Source organism: Salvelinus alpinus, chromosome 19, assembly GCF_045679555.1.
Source record: "Salvelinus alpinus chromosome 19, SLU_Salpinus.1, whole genome shotgun sequence".
In the NCBI taxonomy this organism is placed as follows: domain Eukaryota; kingdom Metazoa; phylum Chordata; class Actinopteri; order Salmoniformes; family Salmonidae; genus Salvelinus; species Salvelinus alpinus.
Genome location: NC_092104.1, coordinates 33,012,430 through 33,024,431, shown reverse-complemented (window position 1 = coordinate 33,024,431; position 12,002 = coordinate 33,012,430). Strand labels below are relative to the sequence as shown.

Genomic DNA, 12,002 nt, shown 5'->3' with positions numbered 1-12,002 from the left:
CCCTAAGGCCCTCAAACTTCTACAGATGCACCGTTGAGAGCATCCTGTTGGGCTGTATGGTACAGCAATTGCACCATCCGCAACCGCAGGGCCCTCCAGGGGATGGTGCAGACGGCCCAACACATCACCGGAGGTACACTGCCTGCCCTCCAGGACATCTACATCAACCAGTGTTACAGGAAGGCCAAGAAGACCATCAAGGCCTTCAGCCACCGGAGCCACGGCCTGTCCACTCCGCTACCATCTAGAAGGCGGTACAAATGCATCAATGCTGGGACCAAGGGACTGCGTAACAGCTTCTAACTCCAGGCCATCAAACTGTTACAGTCACCACTACCCTTAGTCACTGTTTTAGTCAGCTACCACCCAGTACTCTACCCTGCACCTTAGAAACTGATGCCCTATGTACATAGTTGTTGAATACTGGGTCACTTTAATAATGTTTACATACTGCATTCTAGTCATGGCTCATCCTATATAGCCCAACTACTGTTTTTTCATCAATCTACACACAACCCATAATGACAAAGCAAAAACTGATTTTTAGAAATGTTAGCAAAATTATTAAAAAAATTAAATATCAAATATCAAATTTACAGAAATATTCAGACCCTTTACTCAGTACTTTGTTGAAGCACCTTTGGCAGCGATTACAGCCTTGAGTCTTCTTGGGTTTGACGCTATAAGCTTGGCACACCTGTATTTGGGGAGTTTCTCCCATTCTTCTCGGCAGATCCTCTCAATCTCTGTCAAGTTGGATGGGGAGCGTTGCTGCACAGCTATTTTCAGGTCTCTCCAGCGCTGTAAGATTGGGTTCAAGATCGTGCTCTGGCTGGGCCACTCAAGGACATTCAGAGACTTGTCCCGACGCCACTCCTGCGTTGTCTTGGCTGTGTGCTTAGGGTCGTTGTCCTGTTGGAAGGTGAACCTTCACCCCAGTCTGAGGTCCTGAGCGCTCTGGAGCAGGTTTTCATCAAGGATCTCGCTGTACTTTGCTCTGTTCATCTATCCCTCGATCCTGACTAGTCTCCCAGTCCCTGCAGCTGAAAAACATCCCCACAGCATGATGCTGCCAGCACCATGCTTCACAGTATGGCTTGGTTTTTGCTCTGACATGCACTGTCAACTGTAAGACCTTAGATATAGACAGGTGTGTGTGTGCGCAAAAAATATCTTAAAACCTGTTTTTGCTTTGTCATTATAGGGTATTGTGTGTAGATTGAGGAACATTTTTATTTAATAACTTTTAGAAAAAGGCTGTAACAAAATGTGGAAAAAGGGGTCTGAATACTTTGAATGCAATGTAAATATTTTTACATTTTACATTCTTTTTCCGATATGTCTTCATGGTTGACTAAAAGCAAATGTTGACAGTTATTCCAACATCTTCAATGTGCGCATCGGAATTCGGTAAGGAGGACACATGTGGTTGAATCCTCAAGTTGCATGTTCTATTAAGATGAATTACCCATAATCTAAATTGTGATGTGATGTACTCACCTCCTCCACAGTACAGGGTAAGACCACACGGCTGAGAGGGAAGAGCAGAAAGAGAGATGAGACACGGTTCTATGGCGAACACTGACTGACACTGGCCATCACAATCACATCTAGGCCTGAGTCAACAAATGAGTGGGATATACTTAGTTCCAACAGGCATACAAGCCACATGTGTTCTCTACTAGCCTCGTGGAATTCGGAATTGGTTGCCGTTTTGATAAACAGATTTGACTAGAGGAATACTTTTTTTTTTTTTAAGTGAGACATGATACCCTTGCTTTCTTTTTGGCCATAGCAGCTATAATAATTTTCATAATGCAAGGCCATTGCCTCATGACTTTGTGACTGAAGTAGCCCCCGTCAGCCTGTTTGATGGTGGCAGCAGTGGGCTCAGCTTCCATGGGGCATATGAGCGGTTTCCTCAGTGCACAGGAATAGGAAATCACTCCAGGTCACTCTTCCTGCGTCACATGACATCATGACATGATGAAGGCAGGTCCAGCTATAACCTACTGCCTGACAGTCAGGACACTGCCAAGTTCAGTAAAATGGAAACCAGAGACTTTCCAACAGCCACTGAGGGTGTTGTGTGCAGCGTTGCCCCACCCAATGACCACTAAAACCAGAGGAATATCATAGAGAAAGGAATGCAGAAACAGTTATCCGTAAGAATATATTATATACTCTCTCTCGTATATAAAAAAGGGTGGTAAGCCTATTCCATCCATATGTAGCTCTACTATCAGGAAGCTCTTTGTTTTCTGTTGATCCATGGTTAACCTTAAACATAAAAGAACCAATGAGTTACAATCATTTACCAAACAGTGCTGTAGTACACACTGTAAAATGATACCATTGACCATAGCCTTGAAAGCAGTAACAATTCAAGAACAGCATTTAGGGATGCACGATATATCGGTTAGCATATCAGAATCGGCCGATATTAGCTAAAAATGTCGGCATCGGCCCGATGTCTAGTTTAATGCTGATGTACAAAACCGATGTCAACGCTGACGCTCATACCTATATAACGTAGGTAGATGACGTAATGACGCCACGAAAAATACAGCGCTACACGTGCAATACAGCATTCCTAAGCTAGCCCACAATGTCTGCTGTGTGGATTTATTTTGAAGTTTCAAAGGAAGATAACAAAAAGGCCATATGCAATGTTTGTGCTGCTATTATTTCCCGAGGGGAGAAAGTGAAATCTTTCAATACCACAAACCTAATTACTAATTTGAAAGTGCATCACCCCCAGAAGTTCAGCGACTACTTACAACAAAAGCAGAAAAAAAACTAAGCGCACACTTCCAACAACTAAGTTCAAGTCGAGCAGCCATTTGAAAGATTAAGAACATTTCAGCGAGACAACTCAAAGGCGAAATCCATTAACGCCAAGATAATGGAATTCATTGCCCTTGACAATCAACCGTTCTCTGTCGTGGATGATGTTGGCTTTCGCCGACTGGTCGAGCACCTCGAGTCTCGGTACACACTACCAAGTAGTCGCGATATTTCAAATGTTGCCCGACCGGAGTAACACAGTATTGTTGAAAGGCACATCCATGAGCTACCTGCTATGGGCGTCACTGCTAATAGCTTCACAACTAACATTTGGACCAGCGATGTCAGCCCAATGAGCATGCGGAGTCTGACAGCAAAGTGGGTCGACAAGGGTTTCGTACTGAAGAAAGCCATATTGCATGCTCAAGAATAGGGTTGCCAAGGGCCGGAAAATTTCCGCAAATTTTCCATGGGAAGTTAAGCCCGGGAATTTGGGGAATTTGGCTTAAATTCATCAAAAAAGTTAGTTTATAACAGTGAACCTTTTTTGTGGGATACACTTAAGGCAATTCTAGGTCTTGTGGCATATTTTGGTTGAACTATCCCCAATTCAATGGAATTGTAACCCCATGTACAGCTGATTCTCAAGATCTTGCACACTAAATGAGATGCTCTTGAGCCCACACTACTACACTGTCTGAGCCAAGGACTCCATGTCTTCTGGTAAGTTTTGATTACAATACTGGGTGGGGTGAATATATTTTATGACATACATGATTTTTTGTTAACTAGTAAATAGTAGCTTACAGCAAAGTGTGTTTAAATCCTTTATAACTTGTTAACAATTTCTGCTAGTTAGTTTTTTCTACCATGTGGGTTTTAGCTTGCTTGAGCCTGCTAACTGAGGAATGTTAATTCACCCGTTTCCATACATGTTTCATAAAATAAAAAAATATCTTATCCAAGGAGTTGTTTAATTTAACTGCTTAACTATTTACCTGTACATGGAATTGTATTTGTTATTTTTTACTAATCTTTAAAGGAAAATGCCACTATCTGATGTGTGGAGATATTTCACTGCAGCTAATGTAGAAGGAAAAGCTGTGTACATGTGCAAATATTGTGCCAAATCATATGTGAAGAAAGCAACAAAGATGCAGAATCATCTGGCCAAGTGCATCAAGTTCCCTAAGTTCTCACAACAAGCGACCTCTGACAAAAGTCCCTCTACTTCTATTCGAGGTGAAAATGATGAATCAGACACCTTATCGATAGCAACAGCTCATGGTCCTCCTAGAATCAGAAGTTTATTTTGACTCAATGGAGGAACGTAGTCAGAAATGCTGATGAATGTCTTGCTCGAGCTGTGTATGCAACTGGTTCACCTCTGATGCTCACAGGCAATGTGTATTGGAAGAGATTTCTGAATGTTCTTCGCCCAGCATACACCCCTCCAACCAGACATGCGTTATCTACTCATTTGCTGGATGCAGAGTTCAACAGAGTTCAAGTAAAGGTCAAGCAAATCATGTAAAAAGCAGACTGTATTCCAATCATCGCTGATGGGTGGTCGAATGTTCGTGGGCAAGGAATAATTAACTACATCATCTCCACCACTCAACAAGTATTTTACAAGAGCACAGACAAGGGACAACAGACACACCGGTCTCTACATTGCAGATGAGCTGAAGGCAGTCAATGACCTTGGACAACAGAAGGTATTTGCACTGGTGACAGACAATGCTGCGAACATGAAGGCTGCTTGGTCTAAAGTGGAGGAGTCCTACCCTCACATCACACCCATTGGCTGGGCTGCTCATGCATTGAATCTGCTCCTCAAGGACATCATGGCACTGAAAACAATGGATACACTCTACAAGAGAGCCAAGGAAATGGTTAGGTATGTGAAGGGTCATCAAGTTATAGCAGCAATCTACCTCACCAAGCAAAGTGAGAAGAATAAGAGCACCACATTGAAGCTGCCCAGCAACACCCGTTGGGGTGGTGTTGTCATCATGTTTGACAGTCTCCTGGAGGGGAAGGAGTCTCTCCAAGAAATGGCCATATCAGTCTGCCGATATGGACAGCCCCATCAAGAGGATCCTCCTGGATGATGTGTTTTGGGAGAGAGTGGCAAGCAGCCTGAAACCTATAGCAGTAGCCATTGCACGGATTGAGGGAGACAATGCCATCCTGTCTGAAGAGAAGAAATCCATACTGCTCTGCCCACTTCACTGTTGCAACAAGCAGAGGAAACTGAAGTTCTGAAATAAATCAAAAAGCGTGAAGACTTCTGCCTGAAGCGTGAAGACTTCTGCCACAGTGTACATGTTGGACCCAAGTATGCTGGCAAGAGCATCCTGTCTGGTGCAGAGATCAACACCTCGCCACCTTGGCCTGGATGAGGGCAGTCTGGTGAAGTACACTTCCAAGCAAGGGCTTTGGGATGAAGATGCAATATGGCAGTCGTGCCAACATATTATCAGCCACCTGGTGGAAGAGACTTTGTGGATCTGAGCCTCTTTCCCCTGTTGCCTCCATCATCCTCCAAATCCCACCAACATCCCCCATCTCAGAGCGCAACTGGTCCTTGTTTGGGAACAGACAAACCAAAACACTCAACAGGCTGACCAATAAAAGGGTTGAAAAATTATTGGCCATCCAGGCAGATTTGAGCCTGATAACGAGCCATCCGCAACAAGGTTGGAAAGTAACAGTGAAGATGAGGCCTCAGAGAGTCTGATGTTGAAGAGGTGGACATTGAGGAGGTCCAGAGAGAAGACATGGAAGCCTGAGAGGAAGACAACCAAAGCCTTAGTGTCTAGACTATCATTTTACAGATGTATGTTGAAAACATTTTTGGGACATGCGATGGATCATTTAAATATTCCCTTTATTTTGTTGTTTAGTGAAATCATTCCATGTGTAGAGTCAACTCATTTAGGTAATTAAAGTTCAATTTGTAACTAAAGTGTTTTTTTTTATATTGGAAGGATTTAATTATGGTCTACTTATGATAAAAGGTAAAAGGTTTAGGTTTCTGTCTCCATATGATATGGTAAATATATCCAATGCAAACATCTACATTTAAATGTTATTAATATTAATTTGTATATATATATATATATATATTTCTGTTAATTCCAACGGAAAGTTTCCACATCTGAATATTCCCCAAAATGTACAACCCTACTCAAGAATGTGCTGGTTCTCATACCGCTGCTGTCATTTCAATGGCATTTGAGAACATGAACACACTCCTAGCTCCATTCGAACAACTGACTCGAGAAAAAAGCTCATCAACTGCATCTGTAGCAGACGTGATACCCTCTGTCACGGCATTGAAACACCTGCTCAACAAAACTGCCGACACAGACCGTGGGGTTAAACTTACAAAAGTACTCGAGGCTGTGAACAAGCAATTCGGTGGCATTCTCTCTGAGCCTCTATACTGTGTCACCACCATGCTTGATGCTAGGTACAAGGACCACTACTTCGATGCAGACAAGAAACAGGGTTTACGTGAAATGTTAGACACAGCTGGACAAGATGGAAACGGACACAGTGCGCACCGAGGAAGAGGCGCCACGGACCGACAGAGCTGAAACTTCACTGACATGTATGATGATATCCTGGTTGAGAATGTGATGGCTGAATAACGAAACCGCAAGTAAGTGAAGGAATTACGTTTTGATTATGTTTTACTGGTAATCAGGACATACGTAAATGACAACAAAATAACTTTTTGGTCAGTGTGTGTGTTTGAACTATTTAACTGTATTAGAATGCTTAAAAAGGCTGCAAAAAAAATGTATATCGGCATCGCGTTTTTTGGCAAGGAAAATATTGGATATCGGTATCGGACAGAAATGTCATATCGGTGCATCCCTAATAGCATTACAACCAGTGACCATCTTACAGAGGTCGGTTATCCATATACCCAGGCAATAAGGGTACTTTTCAGTTCGGAAGATGACTGTTGTAATGTGGTCACATCCTAAAACCTGTAAAGCTGGCAGATCTTAGATGTGTGTGAGATCTGAGCAACATGCTAGCCTGAGACTATGCTCTGTCACACACTAAGCCATGTTGAGAATGGATAGAGACGTAAAATGCATTTACTAGAAGTGTGCTATCGTAACGGATATGGAGAATTTTCCGAATACGATTATGACAAGTATTTTTTGCAATTATCATTGATCAGGAAAAAAGTATTTTTCAGCCGCCAGCACGCACCTCTTTCACTCAAACAGTATGAAGTGCTGTGTGCTCTAAATAACTATTGGCTAGTGCTTCTGTATGTAAAGAAACGGGCGGGGTAAAGGTTGAGCCTGCTGCAATAATTGGATTAGAACATTATTCCATTGCTGATGACGTCTGTCGTTATCCAAGCCCATGCTTGCTTGATATTATTATTTATTCTCACCCAGGCATGTTGAACGAGCGACAGATCATTCGAAAATAAAATGACAAATGTAGATTTATTTTTTGATTGTACAAATGTGGCATAAGTGTCAGGAGAGTAAAGTTTTGCTAAAGTGAAACAATATATGGGACAAGCAAGTTAACCATACCTTCACCTAAATCTGTGTCTGGAATAAATGCAGGCAGTGTATTAAGCTATTTATTAGCCTATGTCGTTGATAACTGAATAGGACTAAGTAAGTAAATCATGTACATGTTCATTTGTTGATCGTTTAACAATGTGTGTGAATGAGTGAAGGAACATCAGCTGTGCTCTGAGATGCATTCAGGAATGGGCACTTGAGGTATACGCTTTACCGGCATTTAAAGAGCACTTCTGGGTTTTCAGATCGCGAGTAAAGAAGGAAAGAGGAGAGACCTTGCCTATCCTCTACAGTGACTGACAGACAGGGGCCGTGAAGGCCAAACTGGTGTACTGCAAGATTTCACTGTTCGACTTGTGGCATGTAACGAGGTCATACAAACCACACCACTTATTGAAATATGCTAGATCAGGCTATTTTATTAAAATAAAAGACAGATGAAACTCTACCTCTCATAACAAAAATGAGGCTATTGAAGACAGGATGTCTATTCTCAGCCTTGTGAGCTAACAATTAGTGACATTGGCCTAAATCTTCAGCGTGGATCTGCAGTAGGCTACACGCTCACAAATTCAGAACATGCCTAAGGGTGTTTCTCAAAGACTGTGTTTCTTAACTCTGCAATAGATTAGTGTAACAAAGATTAGAAAATAATCTCCCTACTAAATTGTTTGTATTCTGAATGTGGTGTGGTTACTCCACACATGATATGACTGTAAACACTGATTGCGGAGAAGAAAAAAAGTATAGCCATAAGCCTAGTTTAGTAGGCTTTTATACGAGGCGGGGCATAGCTGCATTAGGAATCAATGATATGGATCACATCAAGTTGAATAAAAATGCATAGGCCTACTGACAATCAACACAAGTTGGGGTACATTCTACCTCTTCAGACATACAAACGTCTTCCTGAATCAGACTGGATTAGGCATACTGATTGTTTCAACTAGGAACCATTGGCACACCAAGTGTCAGTGCAGAATGTCCGATGCTCCCTTGTTATTTCTCTCACAAGCAGATTTTTCCTTGGTCAGCAGTTTGGTCAAAGTTCATAAATCACTAGCCTGCCAGGAAGACTTGAGCACCGTCAGCAAGACGTTGCAAAGTTGGCAACCCTATTCAACACACCAGTGTACTGTTTCCCAAACGCACCACAAGGCTACGTTCATCATTAAAACCGGTTCTAACGATGAACTTAGCCTTAAGATACTTTTGGGAAACTGGGTTTTACAGGCAGTGGACTGAACTTGTGGTACGGGTGCACTTTAGTCTCCCTTCCGCTAGGTAGCTAACTAGAAAGTTACCATTATCGACAGTAAGCTACAAAAACGCTAAACGTTCAACCTACACCAAACAATATACCGTACATTGTTAGCTAGCTGGTTAGTGTACCCTTTCGATACTAGATAATCGAAAAATATTCCATATTGTTGTACTTTGATATCCAGCTGGCTAACACAATAGCAGTGAAAAGCCGAAAGAAAGGTGCGTCGGCTAACGTTAGGAGCCTATGCTGACTCGCTGTCATCGGGTAGGCCGGATCTGAACAATCCCACCCTACCAAACAAAGTTTTTATTTGAGTAAAAACATCAACGAAGAATCGCAGTATTCAAAAATATTGTATATTATTATCACACACATTACAGTAAAATCAAGAAAAGTTTGGACTTACTATTCCTTGATCAGGACCATTGTCACTTTTTCCGCTGCGGCTGCGTACTACAAATGACGTCATGTGCCATTTCAACAACTCCCATATTGGCCCCTTATCGTCTGTGATTGGTGAGAGTGGAGATACTTTGAGTGACCTCAAAGGGGATAGATAGAACTACTGTCATGAAAATGTTTGTCAATATTTCATGCTGAAAAGTATCATTCATATGTGCAGGATTTTGCAAGATTCTGCTTGTCTGTTTCTCATTGATAACACGAAAACTATTCAACCACACCCTAAATCACCCAAGTTTTATTGAACCAATAAATCTTCTTATTCTTTTTCCTCCTCTTCTTCTATTCAGAGATCAGTACAATTATTTTAGATTAAAAGAGTTTGACTACTCAACCACTCAAATCAAATAAAAATCGAATTAAGTTATTTGTCATATGCTTCATAAACAACAGGTGTAGACGAACAGCGAAATGCTTACTTACGGGCCGCCCTTCTCAACAATTCAGAGAGAATAACATGTATAGGTAGGGATAAAGTGACTAGGCAACAGGATAGATAATAAACAGTAGCAGCATAGTATGTGATGAGTCAAAAAAGTGCAAAAAGGGTCAATGCAGATAGTTAAATAGTTAACCAATAGCTACCCGGACTAGCAATTTAGCAGTCTTATGGCTTGGGGGTAGAAACTGTTCAGGGTCCTGTTGATTCCAGACTTGGTGCATCGGTACCGCTTGCCGTGCAGTAGCAGAGAGAGCAGTCTATGACTTGGGTGGCTGGAGTCCTTGACAGACCCAGTGATGTGCTGGGCCGTACACACTACCCTCTGTAACGCCTTGCGGTTGGATGCCAAGCAGTTGCTATACCAAGGGGTGATGCAACCAGTCAACTAGTATGCAACCAGTATGCCAGCATCATACCACCCTGCATACCACTGCTGGCTTGCTTCTGAAGCTTAGTGTAACAGTATAACTTTAAACCGTCCCCTCGCCCCAACACGGGCGCGAACCAGGGACCCTCTGCACACATCGACAACAGTCACCCACGAAGCGTCGTTACCCATCGCTCCACAAAAGCCGCGGCCCTTGCAGAGCAAGGGGAAACCCTACTTAAGTCTCAGAGCAAGTGACGTAACTGATTGAAATGCTAGTAGCGCGTACCCGCTAACTAGCTAGCCATTTCACATCCGTTACATAAGCAGGTTTGGTCCAGGTCAGTCCCTGGATGGGAGAACAGATGCTGCTGGAAGTGGTGTTGGAGGGCCAGTAGGAGGCACTCTTTCCTCTGGTCTAAAAAATATCTCAATGCCCCAGGGCAGTGATTGGGGACACTGCCCTGTGTAGGGTGCCGTCTTTCGGATGGGACGTTCAACGTGTGTCCTGACTCTCTGAGGTCATTAAAGATCCCATGGCACTTATTGTAAGAGTAGGGGTGTTAACCCTGGGGACCTGGCTAAATTCCCAATCTGGCCCTCAAACTATCACGGTCATCTAATAATCCCCAGTTTATGATTGGCTCATTCATTCCCCTCCTCTCCTCTGTAACTATTCCCCAGGTTGTTGCTGTAAATGAGAATGTGTTCTCAGTCAACTTACCTGGTAAAATAACGGATAAATTAAAAAAATATGCTCTCAACGGTGGAGCAGTAGGGCCTATGGCAAATGTTTTCAGCTTCCTGATCCTGAGGGGGAAGAGGCGTTGGTGTGTGTGGACCATGATAATTCCTTAGTGATGTGGACACCGAGAAACCTGAAGCTCTCGACCCGCTCCACTACAGCACTGTCGACCCGCTCCACTACAGCACTGTCGATGTGGATGGTGGCGAGCTCAGCCCTCCATTTTATGTAGTCTACAATCAGTTCCTTTGTCTTGTTGACGTTGAGGGATAGGTTGTTATCCTGCCAACACACTGCCAGGTCACTGACTTCCTCCCTATAGGCTGTCTCATCGTCGTCGGTGATCAGGCCAACCACCGTCGTGTTGTCAGCAAACTTAATGATGGTTTTGGAGTTGTGCGCAGCCACACAGTCGTGGGTGAACAGTGGCTGATGTGTTGTTGCCAACCTTCATCCCCTGGGATCCAGGATCTAGTTTCAGAAAGAGGTGTTCCGTCCCAGGGTCCTGAGCTTGGTGATGAGCTTGGAGGGCACTATGGCGTTGAACGCTGAGCTATAGTCAATGGTGTTCCTCTTGTCCAGGGGGGAGAGAGCAGTGTGGAGTGCAATAGAGATTGCATCATCTGTGGGGGAAAAAAGCAGACATTGAATATCCCTTTGAGCATGGTATTATTAATTACACTTTGGATGGTGTATCAATACACCTAGTCACTACAAAGATACAGGTATCCTCCCTAACGCAGTTGTCAGAGAGGAAAGAAATTGCTCAGGGATTTCACCATGAGGCCAATGGTGACTTTAAAACAGTTAGAGTTTAATGGCTGTGATAGGAGAAAACTGAGGATGGATCAACAACATTGTAGTTACTCCACAATACTAACCTAATTGACAGAGTGAATAGAAGGAAGCCAGTACGGAATACAAATATTTCAAAACATCCATCCTGTTTGCAACAAGGCACTAAAGTAATACTGCAAAGAATGTGGCAAAGCAATTAACTTTTTATCCTGATTACAAAGTTTTATGTTTGGGGCAAATCAAATACAACACATTACTGAGTACCACTCTCCATATTGCTTTCCAACAGACACTGGGTGATGAATTCACCTTTCAGCAGGACAACAACCTAAAACATAAAGGCCAAATCTACCCTGGAGTTTCTTACCAATGTGTTGTATCTCTTGACACAATGATGAAAATAATCATGGCCTCTAAACGTTCAAGCTGCATACTGGACCCTATTCCAACTAAACTACTTAAAGAGCTGCTTCATGTGCTTGGCCCTCCTATGTTGAACATAATAAACGGCTCTCTATCCACCGGATGTGTATCAAACTCACTAAAAGTGGCAGTAATAAAGCATC

General features: G+C 42.9%; 1 protein-coding gene across 1 annotated transcript in view; it reads right to left on the bottom strand.

Annotated features, from left to right (window-relative positions):
• LOC139545389 (phosphatidylinositol transfer protein beta isoform-like) overlaps window positions 1–9,107 on the bottom strand; it is a 43,892-nt gene extending 34,785 nt beyond the window's left edge. Inside the window, exon 1 of the mRNA XM_071353106.1 lies at window positions 9,029–9,107. Within this exon, the coding sequence (XP_071209207.1) occupies window positions 9,029–9,091 (63 nt within the window). The 5' untranslated portion in view covers window positions 9,092–9,107. The remainder of the gene's footprint in view (window positions 1–9,028) is intronic.
• Window positions 9,108–12,002: the final 2,895 nt, after the last annotated feature.